Raw genomic sequence first — 25,443 nt, 5'->3', positions numbered from 1 at the left:
TTACAGATCGATCGTTACACAAGCAACTCCCTGTGTCTCCCATTGTTGCTAATTTAATTAATCTTAACTAGGTCCAGTGTCACCTTCTTCCACACCCCTTTTAGGGTCCTGACTAGACACTTTATTCATCTTATTAATCTGACCAATTATATGCTTTTTTTTTTGAGACTTCAACTGTTCTCCATAAATCACTTTTATGTAAGGATAAAAGAGATTAGTTAGAAACTGATAGTAAGGCAGCCATGACCTGTAAAAAGAACAGGAGTTAACATTTTATTTCATAATCTGTAAAATCCTTAACCTTAAAAGAAATCATGTTAAAATTTCCATAGTAGAAATCAGATTCAAAACAGTTCCGGATCTCGAGCTCCAGGGAACAAAGCACAAACATTCCATCACCAACAAACAAATGTGCATTCAAACTGAATCACAAAGGGTTAAACTTTCTACTAGCTGTACAGCTCTTCTCTCTCTCTCTCACACACACACACACTCACAGACACTTTGAGCTTCCCGCAACGACTCCTCTAGCTTTTGAATATTCTTCTGGACGTTTGGCCAGACGTTAGTTACGAAGTGCAACCTCAGTTGCCCTTCAGTTACTAGCCCTTCTGACACGGGCTGTTTTCCATTGACATATGCTTTATTTTATATATCGCCAATTCCCTATACTTCCGTACGTCCCGACCACCAAGGTACTACCTAAAGGTCTCTTTTCTTACTTTGGTCCGTGCACAGAGTTACCTGGTCATTTCGGTGCGCCCCTTCCTGTGGCAATTCCTGCAGCAAATACCGCTCCCCCCGGTCGCCCGGATATATCCTTTAAGACCTTTCCCTACCCCCGGATCTTGTGCATAAGAGTTGCCCAACCGAACCCGCGAATGTACTCGCCCAAACCGCGAACAACAAGCAAGGGAGTCGGAGATCACCGAAATCGGCGAGGTGCACCACCCCCGTCGTCCCAAGAGTGTCGAGCGGTTGGAGTTTTGGATCCTGGAACGAGGCCCCCAATTGTGAGAAACAGAACTCACTTACAAATCAGCCTGAGACAAAGCCTTGGAAACAAGAACATTTTATTACGGCCTTGCAAGTACCGAACGCCTCTGCAATCAAGCAAAAATGCACGCGAAAACAAAGCATGTAAGCATTCTTATTCAGTTTGCAAGTTGCGGAATCACGCCTCCCTTTTCCCATCCTATGATAAACCTCACTTGTTTTTTTTCTCTAGTTATTTTCTTATCTGGCCATCCTGCTGTCCTTGTATGTCTGCATTCTTTGTTCCTTGTTTGTTACAGCTTGTTCTTTTATCCAGTTTCTCTTATCATACTATAAGCTTTATTGTGAAATGCCTCTGCTGCTGCTTTTTGTGGTCAGCTACAACCCTTCATAGTTATTTCCTAGCTTAAAACTATTTTCTTTAAAAGACCCTCTATATTCATTAAAGTCTTAGCCTTAAGTATGCTTCATGCTACAAGAATTCCTTGACCGTTTGTATAATGTTCCCCTCCCCCACCTGCAGAAACTACATTTCTAATCTCCCACAGTTGGGATATCTGGCCGGCATGGAGGAGTTGAACCGAAGGGTGTTTCCATGCTGTACATCTCTATGACTCTATGAAGAGCTGTTCAACAGTAAAAGAAGAAACGTATTGGAAGCTGGAACTGCCTTACACAATGGAACTCCATGTGAGAATTCCTGGAGGCAGAGAGCAGGTGGGAATAGCACGAATCTTGTAGGGTGGTTGGGCTGGGGGGGGGGGGGACAGGAATGGCCGGGGTGTTGGGGATGAGGAGGTGGGACGGGGTGGGGTGATCAGTGGGCGTGAAAAGTGCCACGTGGACATATGTGGGTTGTAGATCAAAAGAGAAAATGCTGGAAAATCTCAGCAGGTCTGGCAGCATCTGTAAGGAGAGAAAAGAGCTGACGTTTCGAGTCTAACTGTCCCTTTGTCAAGGCTGGGCGAGCGCCCGAAATGCGCGGGGCATGAGTGCGCGTGACGAAGGATGAAGGGGAGGAGCTATAGGCGTACGTGGGACGAAGAGGCGGGGCAATATGCGTGCGTGAGGAGGGATGAAGATGCAGAGCGATATGCGCGCGGGTAAAGGGGCGGGACGACATGTGTGGGGCGGGGCGGGACGATGTGTGTGCGTATGCGGCGGGGAAAAGGACGGGGCGACGTGTTTGGGTGAGGTGTGGGGAAATGGGTGGGGCGATGTGGTTGGGTGAGGTGTGGGGAAAATGGGCGGGGCGACATGGGTGAGGTTTGGGGGAAATGGGCGGGGCGATGTGTGTGCGTGTGGGATGGGAAATGGGTGGGGCCGAGATCGTGCGGCGATGCTGATGTCACTGGTCAAGTTGAAGGCATTGTAGAAGATGGAGGCGCGCGTTGGTTCCGAGATCTGGGCGAAGGCGCGCGCTTTCACATTGGTCTTGATCGTTGTTAGTGCTGGTGTGGTCGTCGCGGATGGTCAGGAAGGCAACGGTTAGTGGGGGTGGGGCGCTCTCATTATAAATCTGGTAGTATCGGTACTTACATAGTGGGGGCCTGGGAGAGTCGGGTCGAATCGAATCGATTTCACTCTATAGAGTGATTCTCTGGGTAGATGTGGAATATTATGTTTGTAGTCTGAAATTCCTGATTTAATAAGAGTAAAAAAAAATCCTGTTCACATTCTCCAAACCGATTACTATTGGTAGGGGTTGTGTAAGCATTAAGTTAGTTGCTACTGAACGTATGTATTAACTCGATATGGTGTTTCAGACAAGTTCTTTTTTAGTAGTATCTGAGATGAAAGCAAAAAGTAAAATACGGTAGTACAGATGCTTTGAATCTAAAATAAAAAAAAGTGCTTGAAATATTCAACAGTCAGGCAATACTAATGGCGTGAAAAAGAGTCAACATTTTATCTGGATGGTCTGATAAAGGATCATCAATGTGGAATCTTAACTCTGACCTGCTGAGCATTTCTGGCTTTTTTTGTCTTCATTCCAAAATGAAAATTTGCTTTGTAAATTGTTGACTGCACCTTATTGTTTTTTTTTTGTTTATGCACACATTGATTGTGACACTATCGAGTAAACCTTATCAGAGGGATTATGCACCAACTGCTGTGATAGAAATAAGACTCATGCCAACAAAATGAATAAACCCTGCAAACTCTACAATATTGCAAAAACAATTTTTGTTATATCAATTTAAGACCATTTTGTAAACTTGTGCTACAGGAAATTTGCTAAATGTATCTGCTGAAATGCAAGCAAGCTTAGAAATGAAATTGTTTGTTTTAAAATGTTCTAAGCTACAATGTTGGCCCTTCATTAAGCTTGCATTATTGTTTCCAGTAGTTTGATTTATGCTTGTACATAAACAAAAGTGGGTTTATCTTTTATTTGTAATGCTCTTAGTCAGAATTGGCATACTAATTTCAGAAGCTATCTTGTTTTCAGAAGAACTGAGCTGAAAGATCCATTAATACAGAAGCAAAATACTGCATATTCTAGCAATCTGAAATAAAAACAAAACATACTGAAACATTAGCTCATGTTTGAGGTCAAGCAAATGTTATCAGATCAAGTCTGATGTAAAGTAAACATTTGGCATTTAATTAAAGATTTATAATAATTTTCTCAAATTGACTTGTTGTGAAACTTGGAAGGGTTCAGAAAAGATTTACAAGGATGTTGCCAGGATTGGAGGATTTGAGCTATAGGGAGAGGCTGAATAGGCTGGGGCTGTTTTCCCTAGACCGTTGGAGGCTGAGGGGTGACCTTATAGAGGTTTATAAAATCATGAGGGGCATAGATAGGATAAATAGACAAAGTCTCTTGCCTGATGTGGGGGAGTCCAGAACTAGAGGGCATAGGTTTAGGATGAGAGGAGAAAAATATTAAAGAGACCTACGGAGCAGCTTTTTCACACAGAGTGGTGCATGTATGGAATGAGTTGCTAGAGGAAGTGGTGGAGAATGGTACAATTGCAGCATTTAAAAGGCATCCGGATGGGTATATGAATAGGAAGGGTTTGGAGGGATATGGGCTAGGTGCTAGAAATGGGTCTAAATTAGTTTAGGTTAGGATAACTGGTCAGCATGGATGAGTTTCTGTGCTATATGTCTCTGACTGACTGTTGTATTTTATTTGATTGGTACCTATTAAGTTCCCAAATTGAGTTTGGCTGTTAACAGTTTGGCTTTTTTAGTATGACTTAAACCAATGAATTTCTTATCCTAATTTGTTTTTCTGAAATCAGCTAACTGAGTAGGATAAGTTGAAAAGTCAAGATTGTTTTCCAACCGTTGGTTAGTATGAATCATTGCAAGCCTTGTGTTGGTTTCTCAAAAAAGGTGTTGATTTTTGGTGTTTTGACCCAAGAATAATGAAGGAAGGTGATGTCATAGAGTCATACAGCAAGGAAACAGAACCTTTAGTCCAAATTGTCTGCCCCGACCATGCAACCCAATTTGACCTAGTCCCATTTGTGACAGCATTTGGCCCCTATCCCTCTAACCCTTCCTGTTTCAGATGCTTTTAAATATTGTACTTGACACAAATTCAAAAGAGGAAATATTAGGATGGGATATAATCATTTGAAACATAGTTGCCTGTATCTAAATTGCATTAAGTCCTGTCCATCCTTTGGCCATGCATTGGCCATGATGATTGACCAAAATAAAACTAAGAACTGCAGAAGCTGGAGATTTGGAAGTGAAACAGAAATTCCTGGAGAAACTCAGCAGGTCTGGCATTTTCTATGGGATGAAAGCAGAGTTAATGTTTGAGAGTTGTGCAATTCTGATTAATCTTTCCCCTTGCTAAGTTTCTCCAGCAGTTTCTGTTTTTGTTTTGGCTGACCAATGTTTTCTGCAAAGCCTCAATTTAAAATTCCCATAATTGTTTTGAAATCATTTTATAAACATTCCTGATATTCTTAAACACCTGCAGCCCAATATATCTCTAAGATCTCTTTGCTTATCCAATAATAGTCCCCAGTGCTTCCTCAGTTTCATCATTGGCAACTGTGCCTTTAGCAGTGCAGGCCCCAAGTTCCGTAAATCCAGATGCAAACTTTTCTGTTCTCTTTTGCTCCACAAAACCTATTTGTTTGATCAGGTGTGGTTGCTCGGGTTTGTATCTTACATGGCTTTGTCACATTTTGTTTGATAATGTTTCAGTGAACACTCTTTGATGTTTACTTCGTTAAATATGCTGTGAAAAAAGGGGGTGCTGGCTATGGAAGGGCAATTCGAGAGGTTGGCTAAAAGCTTGCCTGCATACCACCAGTGGTGGCTTGAAGGGGTGCGAAATGGATTAGAGTTGATGTGCGGCTTCTGCAAGGTTGCAGACTTAACAGACGTTACAGTGATAGGTAATGGATAAGCTGAGGGTGAACCTTAACGTGCAATGTTATGGCTAAGTCTGAAGGGTGATAAAATTCTGTCTTCACTCCTGAGGTTGGTATGACAGAGTTAGAATTAAAAAGATTTTCGTTGTTGATTAATGTATGTGTAAAGCTATGAAGAAACAAGCCAGCTAGATATTGAGTTAATTAGAAGTAAGGTGCTAATTTTATTGTAAACTCACTCAGTTAAAAATAAAGACTGTATTAAAGTATTGAATCTTGTGAGACAAATGTTACTATTAGGTGAAACATTACCAGCTGGGTGGTGGTTGGGTGGGTGGGGTAAGAAATGGGATTTTGAAAAACGTTCCATAATAGAAAATGTTGATCTTAATGTTATCCACTATTGCTGTGGCCAGTGTAGGTTGGTTGTTCTCCAGGAAATAGTCTGTTTTAAACTGCATCTCAGCCTGGGTGCTTTTGCATTTGAAATTCCTTTTTATATTTGAATTCTGTATCTCTGTGACATATTCCAACTTGTAACAGCAATCGGGTCCGAGCTTGATAAAACTCTTCAGGGAAAGATGTTGTTACTTGGAGACCAGCTTGATGTTCTTTACAAAAAAGAGTATAATGTTAGTTCTTTGTCAAATTTCAATCATGTGACAGCTGGCTATTGGTGCACTATTTAGAAAGGGGTTTTGATCTCTCATGTCATGGGCATCAGGGTGCCACTGAATCAGAAAACAGGTCTCCAGCACCTTTTTGGTAAAATGGTTTTTCTTTGTCTCCAACAGTTTCTGCAGTCAAGATGGCATCTGATTATTTTCTTAGGCTTTTCCCAGATAGTTCAATCGATGGCAAGTGTGAAATTCTGCAGGAGAACTTCCCAGACATGCTAATCCATGTTTGAGGTTTTCTGAAACTTTACTGTTCTTCTGGATCAGATGACTTCTGCAGCCTTTGTTTCAAACAGTGAAGGGCTGATTTAAAGATGTTTAATTTCATACAAAAATCTGAGGTAATAAATATATTGATAGGGTTCTAAGTCCATATTTTGCAATTTCATGACAGTTTAAGAATTCTAAAACCAAGACTTTGGACCAAGAGCCAGTGTAGGAAAGCAAGTATGGGAGATAGGTACACTGAACACTGAGAATTTGGAAAAATGCAGAATTTTGGATGAACTTAAGCTAATGGAGAATGCAAGATGATAGGTCAGTCAGAAGAACATTAAAATATTTGAGATTGGAGGTCACAAAAGTCTGGTTGGAAGTTTCAGCAAATTTTTTTATTTCAAAAATATACTTTATTCATAAAATTATTTAGATATCTATGTAATTGGTGAGGCCATACATATGTATAGTTCCATTTCTTTACATACAGAGATTGGAATTAATCATTCGTATGTACAAGTCTGTACATTGACCATCCAGGTATTTTGCAGCAGATATGCTCAGGAAGTGGAGATGGGAAATTATGCGGACAGGAAAGTGAATGGTCTTGGTGCTGGAAGGGATATGCGTTAGGAATCATCTCTAAGTCAGATAGGACTCTGTATGGTTTCACCTGAGGCAGATACGAGGGACAGAGTTATTGTGCAGGCTGAAACCAGCAGCCACATTCATCCTATTGTACAGTTGGTAGAAATTTTATTTCATTCAAGACTGAATGTCAAGTGAACAGTCCAAGAATACAGGCAGTGGCGGAGGTCAAATAATGGTGTGAAGTAGATTAAGGGGCTGTCTGTGTACCTGTGGCCGAAGTAAACATTTGCAACTTGTACTAGGTATATGTTTGCATGTTTCTAAGATCGACAATGTGATGTGCACCATGAAGATGGCATTTAACTGTTAAATATGAGTATGTACAATATTGGCATAAGACTGAAATATTAATACTTTGAATATCTGTTTCATAGAACCCCTGGAATGTATTTTGACTTCTGTTGATTGTTGACGCAACTGCTTTTGTCTCAACTACTTGATGTACTTGTTTAGGTCCAGAATTTGCTAGGAAAACGGTATTTAATGGCTGTTTTGTTCTTGAAGTGTAAATTGTGTGTCAATTTGGGATGAATAAAAAAAATAGATTTTCATTTGTGTTGCACGGTTCATGCCCCTGGGACATCCCAAATTTACTTACAATCAGTGAAGTGTAATTTTAAATGTGTGTTAGTCAATCTGTGCATAAGATTCCATAGCAGCAATGTGAAGACAATCATATAAGTTATTTTTATGATGTATGTTGAAGAATGAATTAGGGAATGGAGGAGAATTCTCCAGTTTTTTAAAAACTGCCACAATCTTTTACTGGCGTGAAAGATCAAGTAGAAACTTGAATTTTGTATTTAATTTCATCTAACTTCACTCTTTTGACTTCTGTCATTCTTTATTTTTCCTTTCAATCCTTAAATCTCCTTCTATATGGCTAACCCATAGGTCCCATGTTTCACCATGGTTCCAGCTTTCTTGTTCTCAGCTCTGATTTCCAGTAATTTACAGCATTTGAGCTGAACAGCAAGGGAACTGTTCATGTGGCGCAGTGCAAGATACTAACTTCAGCAAAATCTGGGCCATCATGTGCAATACAGAAATACCAAATGACAGAATATGTATATGCTGGGGATGAAGTTTATAAGGGTTCTCACCTTTTTGAAAATATACCACTTTTCAATCTTTTGACCTTTTGAATTTTAAGGGAATTGATGATGTGCTGTTGGGGTTGATTATGCTGAATTGCATTGGTTAATTTGTATGTCTGGCTTTAGATTTAAAACAGGGTTGCCTTCCAAAATGCTTGCAGGAAAATTAAATTGGTTGCAAAAATCATTGTGGATTTAACAGGTTGAGAAAAGAGACCGCAATGTAACAGAAGCAAATACAACAACTGCTTTGTTCTCTTAGTTCCAGCATTCTGATATTTAATATTTAGAATTTGCAAATATGTTACTTCCAGCAGCTAAATATCTCAGCAATATCCATCTGAAATATGCCACTAACTGTGTTCAAAGCTTCTGACGAAATGGTTGATTTCGCTGGTTAGAGTCATAGAGATGCACAGCATGGAAACAGACCCTTTGGTCCAACCTGTCCGCACCAGATATCCCAACCCAATCTAGTCTCACCCCTGCCAGCACCCGGCCCATATCCCTCCAAACCCTTCCTATTCATATGCACATCCAAATGCCTCTTAAATGTTGCAATTGTACCAGCCTCCACTACTTCCTCTGGCAGCTCATTCCACACACGCACCACCCTCTGCATGAAACAGTTGCCCCTTAGGTCTCTTTTATATCTTTGCAGGTCAGGCAGCATCCAGGGAACAGGAGAATCGACGTTTCGGGCATAAGCCCTTCTTCAGGAAGTTCCAGCAACACATTTTCAGCTCTCATCTCCAGCATCTGCAGACCTCACTTTCTCCTCTTTTATATCTTTCCCCTCTCACCCTAAACCTATGCCCTCTAGTTCTGGACTCCCAGGGAAAATACTTTGTCTATTTATCCTATCCATGCCCCTCATAATTTTGTAAACCTCTATAACGTCACCCCTCAGACTCCGCAGCAGGGAAAACAGCCCCAGCCTGTTCAGCCTCTCCCTATAGCTCAAATCCTCCAACCCTGGCAACATCCTTGTAAATCTTTCCTGAACCCTTTCAAGTTTCACAACATCTTTCCGTTAGGAAGGAGACCAGAATTGCACACAATATTCCAACAGTGGCCTAACCAATGTCCTGTACAGCTGCAACATGACCTCCCAACTCCTGTACTCAATACCCTGACCAATAAAGGAAAGCATACCAAATGCCGCCTTCACTATCCTATCTACCTGCGACTCCACTTTCAAGGAGCTATGAACCTGCACTCCAAGGTCTCTTTGTTCAGCAACAATCCCTAGGACCTTACCATTAAGTGTATAAGTCCTGTGAAGATTTGCTTTCCCAAAATGCAGCACCTCACATTTATCTGAATTAAACTCCATCTGTCACTTCTCATCCCATTGGCCCATCTGATCAAGATCCTGTTGTAATCTGAGGTAACCCTCTTCGCTGTCCACTACACCTCCAATTTTGGTGTCATCTGCAAACTTACTAACTGTATCTCTATGCTCGCATCCAAGTCATTTATGTAAATGACAAAAGGTAGAGGTCCCAGCACCTATCCTTGTGGCACTCCACTGGTCACAGGCCTCCAGTCTGAAAAATAACCCTCCACCACCACCCTCTGTCTTCTACCTTTGAGCCAGTTCTGTATCCAAATGGCTAGTTCTCCCTTTATTCCATGAGATCTAACCTTGCTAACCAGTGTCCCATGGGGAACCTTGTCGAACGCCTTACTGAAGTCCATATAGATCACATCTACTGCTTTGCTCCCATCAATCTTCTTTGTGACTTCTTCAAAAAACTCAATCAAGTTTGTGAGACATGATTTCCCACACATGTTGACTATCCCTAATCAGTCCTTGCCTTTCCAAATACATGTACATCCTGTCCCTCAGGATTCCCTCCAACAACTTGCCCACCACCGAGGTCAGGCTCACCGGTCTATAGTTCCCTGGCTTGTCTTTACTGCCCTTCTTAAACAGTAGCACCACGTTTGCCAACCTCCAGTCTTCTGGTACCTCACCTGTGACTATCGATGATACAAATATCTCAGTAAGAGGCCCAGCAATCACTTCTCTTGCTTCCCACAGAGTTCTTGGGTACACCTGATCGGGTCCTAGGGATTTATCCACCTTTACAGACTCTTTGAATGATCGTTTGGGCTGTCTTTTGAGACTTCCTTCTAATAATTCATGGGAACACCTTTCTTTAACTGCAATAAAGATCTCCGATGTGTTCAACCTTTTATATCCTTTTGCATGGAATAAAATTGAGTTATTATTTTGACAGTCCATCCTATCCAATGAAATGACTTCTTAAAAAATGCCATGCCTGAATATGCTCTCCAAATGTTGAGTGATCTATAGTTTGAATCTGAAAGTTCATCTTTTTTACATTTGTGAGTAATGTTCCATTACATGAACTCCTTTATAATCAGTTTTCCAGGAAAAACTATTGTATTTGCTGGAACGCCGTGCTTCAGCGTATCTTGATTCCAGACTATTTTCTTTTATAAACTAAGCATTAGTATCTCTGGCTGGGTTGTAATATGTCTGATATTTCCCTTAATAGACTCAAAACAAATATGATCAACTTAATTAGAGCAACAAATTTAATTTTGAAAGGCTGATTTTAAAAAACAACTTCAGTCCAGCACATTTCTTGATTCACAATTGTGCTAGTTGAATATCAATTTGAAATCTGTTAAAAGGTTTTTATTGTTCTACTGGTTCATAGCCAAGCTCTTTGATGTTTGTTATTGGTTTGCTAAAAAATAAAATGTGCAGCTACTGAATTGTTAAACTGAGGTAACTGTTGGAGTTAATGTTATTTCTACACTTTTAAATGTATTCATGCGACAAGACTTTTATGTACTGTTATGGTTAGAGAAAAAAAGTGCAATTACATAGCACTTTCATGGCCTTAACATCTCAGAGCACCTCAGTCCTTTGAAGTGCAGTCATTTTTGTAATTTAAAAAACATTAATAAAAACGTAAATTGATATTGTACACTTTGCCTTGAGTTGAAGAAACATTTGGTCATTAACAACCCAAAGAAGAGAAGATTTAATAATGGTGCTCAAAATTGAGGTTTTGAGGAGGGTAAATAAGAATTTCTTGACATTATTCACAGGCATCGATTCCCTGTGCCAGCATTGTGCTCTGATAAAGGGATTTACCTTTGGCCGAATTCCATTTTGCAATCACGTGCTGCCCTTCGTGATATGAGGACTGTCAACCCAATGTCATCATCACCTTTGATTCTTCCACTATCTTTGAATTAATGTATTGTTTGTCTAACTTCCAGCATTGCATGCTCAAAATTTCATCCTTTTCAATATAAGGAAGACTGAAGCAGTGTCTTCACTCTCCTTTACCTGGCAACATGCTAAGGCTGAGTTATATTTGACCCTGAGATGAGTTTCCAACCACTTAAGCTATTATGAAAACCATTTCTACGTCTATCCTCTTGTGAACCTGTGACTGCCTCAGCTTTTCTGTTGAAACCTCCTCTATGCCTTTATTAGATTGGACTAGGTAAGAACATTCCTGACCAGTCTCCTATGATTTACTCTGTAAACTTCAGATTATTTGAAACACTGCTGCCTGTATCCTTAATTGTACTAAATCCTGTTCACTGCTACCCTTATGCTTGCTGACTCAGGTTGACTCTCAGTCAAGATCTGTCTCAATTTTAAAATGCTAATCTCAGGGACACCTATGCTGCTCTTATTCTGGTATCAGGAGCACCCTCAATTTTAGTTGCTTCACCAATGGCAGCTGTGCCTCCAGTTGATAAAGACCTATGCCCTCAAATTCCCTCACTGCCTTTCTACATTTTTCTCCTCTGAATCATTCTTAAAATCTAGCTCTTTAACTAAGCTTTTGGTCACCTTTTGTGACGCTGTAAAATTTTGCTTTATAATACAATTGTTAATTTGTAACATCTTTATCTTGCTAAGAACTGCCATAAATGCGTAAATTGTTATTGTTTCCTTTTTCAGCCAGCCTCACCCCAACATTTTTCATTTTTGTGTCTTTATTCAGTTGCTGATTCACCTGCCAGTATTTCTGGTAGTTTGTGTTTCAAACTGTAAAAGGTCATGAGATTATTGTGCGGTGTTGTTCGGAGCTCATTCCTACTTTAGTAGCTGACCAACATTCACTGCTGTAATAAAATATACCTATGAACCTCCTGACCAGCATACACAGAAGGAGGGACTGAGTATTTAATTAACCTGTCAGTCAGCTGTACAGTGTCCATTAAAGGCCACAAGGTCAGTTTTGCAACATTTGATACTGCTATCTTTTGTACATTAACCACTTTGTTTTAAATCAGTTGGGCTGCTAAATACACTTCTTTGTATATGTAATTCTGTCAAGTAAGCTGAATTGTTCTTTTTAAGCTTGTTTGTACTTTGCGCATTTATTTGAATGTAGTACAGATTTTTAAAAACAATTCCTTTAAATCAGTTCTCAAAGATTTTTCTATTTTTGTAAATGTATTTAATGTGACTGTGACCCAGTGTGTGCTCCTGTAATACAAGGATAATGTTGTGAAAGCTAGAAACCTGATGTTAAACTAACACAAACAGCAGATGACATTGAAAATATAGGGTTGCATATTTGCCATCTATTTTAATAGTTTATAATAAAAGGATATAATAGAGTTATGTGATTGGTAATTTTATAGCCACTACAGTAAAACAATGTGCAAATCTTTACTAATTTTGTTTGGGAAGAGATTCAGAAATTTGCAGTCTACTTTTCTATATTGAAAGGTTGAGCTGACATTGGATATGTTCAACTAATAGTGCTATTGAAATAGACTTGAATATTATGTAGTCTCAAGCCACTAGTTACATAAATACAGACATTTTCGTAAAAGACATGAAGTAAATAGTTGTGGTCTGTAATGAGGTCTAAAACCTTTTGGCAATGCATGAATGAGTTTATTCAGCTCCAGCAGTAATATACTGTGCTGTGTGTGAATAGCTGTGTAATTCCATTTTTCTGTGCCACGAGGGAATAAGCCTGTATTGCACTAAAAGGCGCCAGAAGCCTGCCTTGTCAGTGTCTGAACATTTAGTGTATTGTAAGTGCTGAGGTAATGCAAGGCAAAACATTGACCCTTATGCACACAGTTCTCAGTGGAGCATTGTGGAAATTTGATGACTCAAGTACTGTATCTTTACTTAAATCAAGCTCCTCACTAAAAGATTTTCTATGAAAATTGAGGACACTGATCGCACAATAGACTAGATGTGTTTCATTGCAAGTCTGTCCTTTTTGCAAAAGGCCATTCAACTTCTCTTTTTGTACGCTGAATGAGATCATTGAATTAGAAATGTTCCAGGTACTAATTTTTTGATCTGCTTTTGTAACCTGTAAGTTACTTAAGCAGGCATTGATCAAAGACTTGATTAATCCTTTTAGTCATCTGCCCTAACATATGACATACTTACAAATTAGGAGTAGAATTATTTGTCCTCTTTAGCATAGCCCTGCCCTATTCAATAAGACTATGGATCATCTGTTAATGTTTTGAATTCCGTATTCTCATCTACCCTTGTAAACCTTAGATTCTTTTTGGGCAACAGAATATTTTACCTACACTCCAAAAATAGTCAGCAAATCCACCTCTACCACCTTCTAAGACAGAGTTCTAAAATCATACAATCCTCTGAGAGAAAAATAATATTGTTATCTCAGTCGTGACAATGTTATCCTTTCATGTTAAAACGACAGCTTCTAGTCCTGGGCCTGTTCAAAAGAGGATCTTGTCAAACCAATTTAGGATCTTGTACACTCCAGTAACACTTCCAAGCCTCATTCTTCTCACGTCCAGTTAAAACAAACCCAACCTTACCTCATGGACTCACTCCAAATATCAATCTAATAAACCTCTTATTGATCACTTCCAAAACAGTTATGTCATTCTTTTAGTGAGGAGGCCACATCTGTACACAATATTTACATGGTCTCTCAAATGCCTGGATAACTGAAGCAGAACATCATTAATTTTCAATTCCTCTAGTAATAAAGGATCATGTTTAATTAGCCTTAATTGCTTGCTGCACCTGCATTTTATCCTTTTGTGATTGTGCAGTAGAATATCTAGATTCTTCTGCATCTCTTTTATTTCTCGTCTATATAAATAATTTGGATTAGAATATAGGAAGCAGGGTTAGCACATTTGCAGATAACACCAAAATTGGGGTGCAGTGGGACAGTGAAGAAAGTTATCTAAGATTACAGAGAAATTATGATCAGTTGGTTCGAGGAATGGCAGATGGGAGTTAATTTGGATAATTGTATGGTATTGCATTTTTGGTAATACAAACAAGGACTGGACGTATACAACTAATGGTTGGGCCCTAGGTAGTGTTGTAGAGCAGAGAAGGGTTCAGGTACATAATTCTTTGAAATTTGTGCAACAGGTAGACAGGGTGGTTAAGACTGTGTTTAGCTTGCTTTCATTGCTCAGACTTTTGGGTATAGGATTTGGGGTGAAAATGTGTTGCTGGAAAAGCGCAGCAGGCCAGGCAGCATCCAGGGAACAGGAGAATCGACGTTTCGGGCATAAGCCCTTCTTCAGGAATGAGGAATGTTTGTCCAGCAGGCTAAGATAAAAGGTAGGGAGGAGGGACTTGGGGGAGGGGTGTCGGAAATGTGATAGGTGGAAAGAGGTCAAGGTGAGGGTGATAGGTCAGACTGGGGTGGGGGCGGAGAGGTCAGGAAGCAGATTGCAGGTTAGGAAGGCGGTGCTGAATTCAATGGATTTGACTGAGACAAGGTGGGGGGAGGGGAAATGAGGAAACTGGTGAAATCCAGTTTCATCCCTTGTGGTTGGAGGGTTCCTAGGCGGAAGATGAGGCGCTCTTCCTCCAACCGTCGTGTTGTTGTGGTCTGGCGATGGAGGAGTCCAAAGACCTGCATATCCTTGGTGGAGTGGGAGGGGGAGTTGAAGTGTTGAGCCACAGGGTGGTTGGGTTGGTTGGTCCAGGTGTCCCAGAGGTGTTCTCTGAAACGCTCCACAAGTAGGCGGCCTGTCTCCCCAATATAGAGGAGGCCACATCGGGTGCAGAGGATGCAATAGATGATGTTGTAGAGGTGCAGGTGAATCTGTGGCGGATATGGAAGTTTCCTTTGGGGCCTTGGAGGGAGGTGAGGGGAGAGGTGTGGGTGCAAGTCTTGCACCTCCTGCGGTTGCAGGGGAAGGTGCCGGGAGTGCCGGGTTGGTGGGGGGGTGTGGATCTGACGAGGGAGTCACGGAGGGAGTGGTCTTTACGGAATGCTGATAGGGGAGGGGAGGGAAATATATCCTTGGTGGTGGGGTCCGTTTGGAGGTGGCGGGAATGACGGCGGATGATGCGCTGTACATAGAGATTGGTGGAGTGGTAGGTGAGGACCAGTGGGGTTCTGTCCTGGTGGCAGTTGGAGGGGCGGGGCTCAAGGGCGGGGGAGCGGGAAGTGGAAGAGATGCGTTGGAGGGCATCGTCGACCACGTCTGGGGGGGAAATTGCGGTCCTTGAAGAAGGAGGCCAACTGGGTTGTACGTTTTTGGAACTGGTCCTCCTGGGAGTAGATGCGGCGGAGACGAAGGAATTGGGAGAATGGGATGGCGTTTTTACAGGGGGCAGGGTGGGAGGAGGTGTAGTCCAGGTAGCTGTGTGAGTCGGTCGGTTTGAAGTAGATGTCCGTGTTGATTCGGTCGCCTGGGATTGAAATAGAAAGGTCGAGGAAGGGGAGGGAGGAATCTGAGACTGTCCAGATGAATTTGAGGTCAGGGTGGAAGATGTTGGTGAAGTGGATGAACTGTTCAACCTCCTCGTGGGAGCACGAGGTGGCGCCGATACAGTCATCGATGTAGCGGAGGAAAAGGTGGGGGGTGGGGCCAGTGTAGTTGCGGAAGATGGACTGTTCCACATATCCTACGACTAAGGGGGTCAGGACCGTGTCAAGGTCCTGACACGGTCCTGACACAGGACTTGACATGGTCCTGTCCCCCTTAGTCCAAGAACTCACCACCCATGCGCTCCACCTGCTCCATGATTTTCGCTTCCCCGGTCCCCACCGCCTTATTTTCACCATGGACATCCAGACCCTGTACACCTCCATCCCCCATCACGAAGGACTCAAAGCCCTCCGCTTCTTCCTTTCCCGCCGTACCGACCAGTACCCTTCCACTGACACCCTCCTTCGACTGACAGAACTGGTCCTCACCCTGAACAACTTCTCTTTCCAATCCTCCCACTTCCTCCAAACGAAAGGAGTAGCTATAGGCACCCGCATGGGCCCCAGCTATGCCTGCCTCTTCGTAGGATATGTGGAACAGTCCATCTTCCGCAACTACACTGGCCCCACCCCCCACCTTTTCCTCCGCTACATCGATGACTGTATCGGCGCCGCCTCGTGCTCCCACGAGGAGGTTGAACAGTTCATCCACTTCACCAACACCTTCCACCCCGACCTCAAATTCATCTGGACAGTCTCAGATTCCTCCCTCCCCTTCCTCGACCTTTCTATTTCAATCCCAGGCGACTGAATCAACACGGACATCTACTACAAACCGACCGACTCCCACAGCTACCTGGACTACACCTCCTCCCACCCTGCCCCCTGTAAAAACGCCATCCTATTCTCCCAATTCCTTCGTCTCCGCCGCATCTACTCCCAGGAGGACCAGTTCCAAAAACGTACAACCCAGTTGGCCTCCTTCTTCAAGGACCGCAATTTCCCCCCCAGACGTGGTCGACGATGCCCTCCACCGCATCTCTTCCACTTCCCGCTCCTCGGCCCTTGAGCCCCGCCCCTCTAACCGCCACCAGGACAGAACCCCACTGGTCCTCACCTACCACCCCACCAATCTCCATGTACAGCGCATCATCCACCGTCATTCCCGCCACCTCCAAACGGACCCCACCACCAAGGATATATTTCCCTCCCCTCCCCTATCAGCATTCCGTAAAGACCACTCCCTCCGTGACTCCCTCGTCAGATCCACACCCCCCACCAACCCAACCTCCACTCCCGGCACCTTCCCCTGCAACCGCAGGAGGTGCAAGACTTGCACCCACACCTCTCCCCTCACCTCCCTCCAAGGCCCCAAAGGAAACTTCCATATCCGCCACAGATTCATCTGCACCTCTACAACATCATCTATTGCATCCTCTGCACCCGATGTGGCCTCCTCTATATTGGGGAGACAGGCCGCCTACTTGTGGAGCGTTTCAGAGAACACCTCTGGGACACCTGGACCAACCAACCCAACCACCCTGTGGCTCAACACTTCAACTCCCCCTCCCACTCCACCAAGGATATGCAGGTCTTTGGACTCCTCCATCGCCAGACCACAACAACACGACGGTTGGAGGAAGAGCGCCTCATCTTCCGCCTAGGAACCCTCCAACCACAACGGATGAACTTGGATTTCACCAGTTTCCTCATTTCCCCTCCCCCCACCTTGTCTCAGTCAAATCCATTGAATTCAGCACCGCCTTCCTAACCTGCAATCTGCCTCCTGACCTCTCCGCCCCCACCCCAGTCTGACCTATCACCCTCACCTTGACCTCTTTCCACCTATCACATTTCCGACACCCCTCCCCCAAGTCCCTCCTCCCTACCTTTTATCTTAGCCTGCTGGACAAACATTCCTCATTCCTGAAGAAGGGCTTATGCCCGAAACGTTGATTCTCCTGTTCCTTGGATGCTGCCTGACCTGCTGCGCTTTTCCAGCAACACATTTTCAGCTCTGATCTCCAGCATCTGCAGACCTCACTTTCTCCCCATAGGATTTGGTGTGTCAAGTGGAGGTTGCACAGGACATTGGTGAGGTTTCTTCTGGAGTACAGTGTACAATTCCAGTTACCTTTTTTGGAAGGAAATTATTAAACTGGAGAGGATTCAGAAAAGCCTTACCAAGATGTTGCCAGGAATGGAGGGTTTTAGATATAAAAATAGACTGGGCTGCAACATTTTCCACTGGAGACATAGGAGGTTGAGGGGTGACATTATGGAGTTTTATAAATTCATGAGGATAAGGTGAATGACAAGGATCTTTTTCCTGTAGTGGAAGGTTTGCAACTCAGCGCATTTTTAAGGTGAGAGGAGAAAGATTTAGAAAGGACAGTGAGGGGCAGCGTTTTTAGCGTGTGCTAGAATGAACTACCAGATAACATGGTAGGTGTTAGTAGTACAGTTACAATGTTTAAAAAATATTTGGATAAATACATGAATAGGGAAGGTTTGGAGGGATATGGGCCAAGCGCAGGCATGCAGGACTGGTTTAGTTTGGGAACATGGTTGTAGAGTTGTAGAAATATACAGAATAGAAACAGACAAGCGTAGACTGGTTGGACGGATTGATCTGTTTCCATGTTGTATGACTCTATCTTGGGATTCTGGAGTTCTCTGTTTTAAGTAATAAGCTTTTTGTCATTCTTCTTGCCAGAATGAAATATTTCACATTTTGCCACACTATTCTTCATTGGCCAGATTTTTGCCCGCTCACGTGATGAGTATACAGAGTGATTATGTCCTCTCCAAAGCATTTGTTTCTACCTATCTTTCTGTAATGTGTAAGTTTAGTTACCATAGATTTGCTCCCTTCATTGTATTGCAGTGGTAGTGTCCCTATGTTTGGACCAGGAACTCCAAGTTCAAGTCCATTCATGTAAGAGGTGTGTAATGACATCTCTAACAGATTGATTGGAAAATGTCTGTAGGTTGTCATTCTCCTGTTCTTAATCCTAATCGTTACAGGTTGAAAATACGTACCAGAGAGTTTCCATTTGCATCAATTTAACACTCTGTTGAAGTTGTGCTCTTTCATGAATTTTTTGAAGTAATTCTACAGAGGCTGATATCCCTTCACTAAGCTACCCTTTATTTGTACGTGCACAGTACTTGACACTGGTCCTGCTTCCTCAGCCAACTCTGCATGGGCAGAACCTGTGACATTCCTGTTTTTATCTTTCAGCCGGGATTCCCTGACTGGACCAGGTTAACAGCCCCAAACACCTGGCTGACTTAATTACAGTCCACACATTTTCCCCATGACTCATTTTTAAAATTAAATTAGTTTTTGTGTGTTGATTTCAATTTTGGAAAGTAAAATGGTTGCCAAAATTTGCAGCAGTATCCTGAAGTGCAGTGGTTCAATTTGAGTACTTTGCTAACCATCTTTACCTAATTCGATTCTTCCTCCTTGTTTCAAAATAAATATGTATTAATGAATATATGAGAAAAAGGTGTGACTTCTGCATATTTTGTAGCCTGTGTTTTTCAGGTGGAAGTTAATGCATAGCCAACTTGGAAAATGACACTGAGATGCTGAAAGGATTACTGTGCTTGCTATTTATTTGTACATGTTTATCATTGCTAGGATTAGGATGGATTAAATACAACTTTGCAATGTTGAGAAGGTATGCACAATTGCTGTGGATACTCATCTAATTTTACTTTTCCATTTTGTGGCCTTTTTCACAGCAACCAGCAACAGCGTCCCTACAGGAAATGTAACACGAACGACTGTAACTCAACAGGCTGCCAATATTACCAACGATCTGACATCTCAGAGAAGTGAGTCAGTTAAAGCAATTGAATCCAAAAGTACAGAGACAAAATTGACCATTAATGCTACAACCCTGAAAACAACCACCACCACCACTACATCTACAACCACTTTGAAATCTTCAACAACATCAATGGAAGCTGTCAGGAGTACAGAATCTCTTCTAGCAATAACACAGAAAGCAACTGCTGTCCAAAATTCTGACCAAATTATACCAACTAGAAAAGATATTTCAATCGTAGAAGGTAACAACATTAATGACAAGCAAGATACAGAAGTTATGGTAATTGGCACTGATATTGGAGAGGATGAAAGTATAATTTCGAATACAGATCCAGAGAAAATGGATGAAATAACGGATAACCAGTTGTTGCTTGTTGGACAAGGCAATTCTCCATCCTATTATGAAGCAGATGAAGAAAAAGGGGCAGAGGAGTATTTTGATATAAATCAATTGGATGAGGATGATCTGGAAAATGATGATATGGATGAACCTCCTGAGCTCCCTGATCAACCAATATACATTTCTGCACATGAAGAAGAAGACAGTCACTTCTTTTTCTACCTTGTTGCTGCTGCTTTTCTAATTGCTGTTGTTTATATTACATATCACAATAAAAGAAAGGTGAGTTTCTGCTAAAACTATATGGATCAAACTTCTCATCAACTTTTAAATCAGAAGGTGTCTTCTGTTCTTTCTAGAAGCCTCTGGGCTTTTGCTATATCTGTAACTAAAGCAAAAGACTGACAGTTGAATGTAAACTAAAGCATCAACATTGTACTTCACTCCAAGTGTTGAAAAAAACCCACTCAATTTCTTGCTCAAGCCACCTTATGGCTTTCTTATGAGAAATATGTACCGGATTAGGAGTGCCTTGGTGCTCTGGGCCTCTTGTCTTCCAACAGTTGAAGAAACAGTTACAAGTTAGTCAGGAAGGACCTAAAAGAGAGAGCTAAGAAAAGAGGGGACATGAGAAGTCTTTGGTAGGTAGGATCAAGGAAAACCCTGAAACTTCCTATAGGTATGTCAGGGTTAAATGAATAAGATTACAGCCAATCAAAGAGAGTTGGTGAGCTCCCTGATCAACCAATATACATTTCTGCACATGAAGACAGTTTTGAGCTTTTTTGCCAAGGGAAGTTGTGCATGGAGTCTGAAGAGATAGGAGGGGCGTTAAATGAATATTTTTCGTCAGTATTCACACTGGAAAATGACAACTTTGTTGAGGAGAATACTGAGATACAGGCTATTAGACCAGCGGGATTGAGGTTCATAAGGAGGTGTTAGCAATTCTGGAAAGTGTGAAAATAGATAAGTCGCTGGGCCAGATGGGATTTAACAGAGGATTCTCTGGGAAGCTGTGGAGGAGATTGCAGAACCTTTGGCTTGGATCTTTGTTGTCATTGCCTACAGGAATAGTGCCAGAAGACTGGAAGATAGCAAAGGTTGTCCCCTTTGTTCAAGAAGGGGAATAGAGAACAACCCTGTAAATTATAGACCTGTGAGTCTTACGTCGGTTGTGGGTAAAGTGTTGGAAAGGATTATAAGAGAGAGGACTTATAATAATCTAGGAAAGAATAATTTTATTAGGGACAGTCAACATAGTTTTGAGAAGGGTGGGTCGTGCCTCACAAATCTTATTGAGTTCTTTAAGATGGTGACCAAAGAGGTGGATGAGGGTCAAGTGGTTGATGCGGTGCATATGGATTTCAGTAAAGTGCTTGATAAGGTTCCCCATGGTAGGCTTTTGCAGAAAATATGGAGGCATGCGATTGAGGGTGATTTAGTGGTTTGGATCAGTAATTGGCTCGCTGAAAGAACCAACACAGAGGGTATTGGTTGATGGGAGTCAACCTGGAGTTCAGTTACTAGTGGTGCACCGCAAGGATCTGTTTTGGGGCCACTGCTGTTTGTCATTTTTATAAACTATCTTGAGTGTGTAGAAGGATGGGTTAGTAAATGTGTGGATAACATTTAAGGTTAGTGAAGTTGTGGATAGTGCAGAAGGATGTTGTAGATTACAGAGGGACATAGATAAGCTGCAGAGCTGGGCTGAGAGGTGGCAAATGGAATTTAATGGGAAAAAGTGTGAGGTGATTCACTTTGGAAGGTGTAATTGCAATACAGAGTACTGGCCAATGGAAAGATTCTTCGTTGTATGGGTGAGCAGAGAGATCTGTGTCCATGTGCATAGATCCATGAAAATTGCCACACAGGTTGATAGGGTTGTTAAGAAGGCATACAGTATGTTAGCTTTTATTGGTAGAAGGATTGAGTTTTGGGGTCATGAGGTCATGTTGCAACTGTACACGGTGGCTCAGTGGTTAGCATTGCTGCCTCACAGTGCCAGGGACCCGGGTTCGATTCCAACCTCGGGCAACTGTCTGTGGAGTTTGCACATTCTTCCCGTGTCTGCGTGGGTTTCCTCCGGGTGCTCTGGTTTCCTCCCACAGTCCAGAGATGTGCAGGTTAGGTGAATTGGCCATGCTAAATTGCCCATAGAGTTAGGTGAATTAGCTAGGGGGAATGGGTCTGGGTATGTTACTCTGCGGAGGGTCGGTGTGGACAAGTGGGGCTGAAGGGCCTGTTTCCACACTGTAGGGAATCTAAGAAAAAAAACTCTGGTGCGGCCGCACTTGGAGTATTGCGTACAGGACATGGAAGCTTTGGAATGGGTTCAGAGGAGATTTACCAGGATGTTGCCTGGTATGGAGGGAAGGTCTTGTGAGGAAAAGCTGAGGGACTTGAGGCTATTTTTGTTAGCGAGAAGAAGATTGAGAGGTGACATAATTGAGACATAAGATGATCAGAGGATTAGATAGGGTGGACAAGTGAGAGCCTTTTTCCTCGGATGGTGATGGCTAGCATGAGCTGGCATAGCTTCAAATTGAGGGGTGATAGAAAGAGGACAGATGTCAGAGGTCATTTCTTTACTCAGAGTGGTAAAGGCGTCAAACACCCTGCGAGCAATAGTAGTAGACCTCCAAAGTTTCCGAGGATTTAAATGGTCATTGGATAAACATATGGATGAGAATGGAATAGTGCAGGTTAAATGGGCTTCAGATTGGTTTCACAGGTTGGCACAACATCGAGGGCTGAAGGGCTTGTACTGTGCTTTATTGTTCTATGTACAGTGGGGAGGCAGTGGTGTAATTGTGATGCCACTGGTTTTGCCAGCGACCCAGGCCAGTGCTATGGGAACACTAGTTTAAATGTCACCTTGGCAGTTGGTTGAATTTAAATTCAATTAATAAAAGTCTGTATTTGAAAACTAGTCTCAGTAATGATAGCATTGAAGCTACCATTGTTTCCCATAAAAACCCATCAAGTTCACAAATTCCTCTTTGGGAAGTTTGCTGTTGTTGTCTAACCTATATGTGAAACCAGATGCATAACTGTGGATAATTCTTGAATGACCTAGCAAGCCACTAAGTTTAAAAGGAATCAAACTGGATGGACCTGCTGACATTTACTGAAGCACGAGACAAAAATGGCACTCCTAACCCTGCAAAGGTCTTATTAATATCTGGATCTTATGCCAACATAGTACACAATAGCAGCCTGATATATTATACTTTCAGAATCATGTCATATATCCTAGACATCGCTATCACCATTGCTGAGTATGCTTTGTCATTATCAATAGGACTGATACATCAGAGGTGGGGATACGGATATTCAGTTTGGAGAGGATTTCCCTAGAAGTGTTCAACACTGACTGGTGTCCATGAAGTTTCATGCCATCAGGTCAAACATAGATTTGACTTGTTGATTACCAACTACCACTTCTCTCACCTCTGCTGATGAATCTGTATTACCCCCCACACCTAGCATTATTCTAAAGATGGCAATTGCACTGAAAGTACTGTGGATGTCCATAATGGCTAAGGGAGCCAAGCAATGAATAAAACTACTTAATGACTCGAGTTACAGCTGTTTTCTGTTTTGTTCTTCATAATATACCAAAATTGTGTATGTAAGAACTTTTATTGTTTTAGCAGGATGGTAAAGACTCAGAGCACCAAGGATCCGGGTTTGATTCCACCCTTGGGTGACTGTCTGTGTGGAGTTTGCACAGTCTCCCCATGTCTGCGTGAGATACGTTTGGGTGCTCTGATTTCATCTCACAGTCCAAAGATGTGTAGGTTAGATGGATTGACCGTGCAAAATTGCTCATAGTGTCCAGGGATGGTCCAGGCTAGGTGGATTAGCCAATGGAAATGTAGGGTGAAAGGGATAAGGTGGGGGGTGGGACTGGGTCGAATGCTCTTTGGAGGATTGGTGTGGATCCAATGGGCTAAATGGCCTGCTTCCACACTAGGCATTCTATTATTCTATTTTGGTAATTGCTTTTGTTAAGTGCAATACTTTGTGTGCAAATGTAAAGGTTACTGTAAATTAATACTGACTCGATGTTACTTCCTCCCTCACTTTAATGAAAATGAGGACTTGTTTGCCAAATTTTGGTAATTGTTTATTCTTTTTCCTTTTTCAGATTTACATTCTCTTCGTTCAAAGCAGACGATGGAAGGATAGTCTTTGCTCAAGAACAATTGAATATCAGCGTTTGGACCAGAATGTACATGATGCTATGCCATCACTTAAGATTACAAAAGACTACATTTTCTAAAAGCATTACTTCTAACTTTAATAAAAAAGTAAATTTGCATTTTTTCAATTTTTTCCAAAATCTTGCTGGTGGCCAATTAATACTAAACATAGCTATCCAGTCCTTTCTGTCAGCATTAAAAAAATCTTTGCACTTTCAAATAAAATAAACAAAAATGTTAAAATATATATATAACAACACTACCTTTTGAGAATGCATCTGATAAAAGCATAGTTTCTGAAATGGTTCTCTGAATTATTATACCTATTGTCATTGAATCAAACATTGCTTTGGTGGCTGCTGAAATCGGTAGTCGGGAAGAACAATCTACCTAGCTGACTAACAAGGATCATCTGAACAAGATTTTAAATCAAGTTATTTGGGTTTAATGCCTTTCAGAATTTAATTTTTCACAAATTAGGATTTGAAACTTGGACACCTGTAACTAGCTAACTTAAATTTTATACAAGATTAATGTTCACATTCAATTCAGATTCTGAAGAAATGATTCAATGACAGACGTTATGTAGTTATCTTTAGTCATGGGGCTATTGATTGTAATTTCTTTATTCGGGGCCAGTTAAAATTGTACATAGTCATGAAAAGTGGCAAATGATTTCTTTGGATGTCATTATTATTTGTCTTAAGACCCTTTGCTATTAAGATATTACTTGTAAGGTTAAATGGTACATCAGCCAAAACCAGGGTAACATATACCTGTAGCCTTAGGAGAATGCCTTGGTATTAAACTGCATATTGCCCCCTCCTTATTCCAAAGTACATGTCTACTGAAATGTGAAGAATATTTTATTAGCTTTCTAGAATATATTATTAGAAGCACGGTACTTTATTTCAAAATATTCAGTGCGATGTCTTAAATCGTATACTTTATTTTTAGTTTATATTTCTTGATGTTTCAGTACTAGAAATTTGAAACTGTTGAATGTTACATTATTGGTTTGAGTCAGAATTTTCATTTTACTGAAAATTGGTTTCTGGAATGGGTTACTATTACCTGAGTGATGGATAAGTTTGCCTTTTAAGAAGAGATGCTTCAGTTACTAAATGTGTGTTTCAGAAATTGTCAAATTCCTAAAGCAAAATAACTAATGTAATTGGCTTACAATGATTGTAATGGTTAGATCAGCATGTGATATGAAGGTTGCTGAAATGTTTAGTTGGTTTTGATCAGTGTTTACGTGCACACTTGATTTTGGTGTTTCTGACAAAAATTGCAAAAAGAAGCACAATGAATCATAAAATATGGTAGAATTTTTTTACCTAACTTCTGTATGTTTTAATAAAGTTTCAGAATTAA

The 25,443-nt window shown here is 41.6% G+C and overlaps 1 protein-coding gene across 1 annotated transcript; it reads left to right on the top strand.

Moving 5' to 3' along the window:
* Positions 1–2,336: 2,336 nt before the first annotated feature.
* Positions 2,337–25,443, top strand: LOC122556580 (uncharacterized). Its single transcript, XM_043703427.2, has 3 exons — positions 2,337–2,483; positions 19,431–20,140; positions 24,012–25,443. Exons 1-3 carry the CDS (start codon positions 2,375–2,377, stop codon positions 24,144–24,146), a joined length of 954 nt encoding a protein of 317 aa, XP_043559362.2. The 5' UTR covers positions 2,337–2,374; the 3' UTR covers positions 24,147–25,443.

Source organism: Chiloscyllium plagiosum, unplaced genomic scaffold (genome assembly GCF_037043375.1).
Source record: "Chiloscyllium plagiosum isolate Xiang-an unplaced genomic scaffold, Cpla_swu_hap1 HiC_scaffold_16, whole genome shotgun sequence".
NCBI classification, from domain to species: Eukaryota; Metazoa; Chordata; class Chondrichthyes; order Orectolobiformes; family Hemiscylliidae; genus Chiloscyllium; species Chiloscyllium plagiosum.
This window is presented reverse-complemented; position numbering and strand designations above follow the sequence as displayed.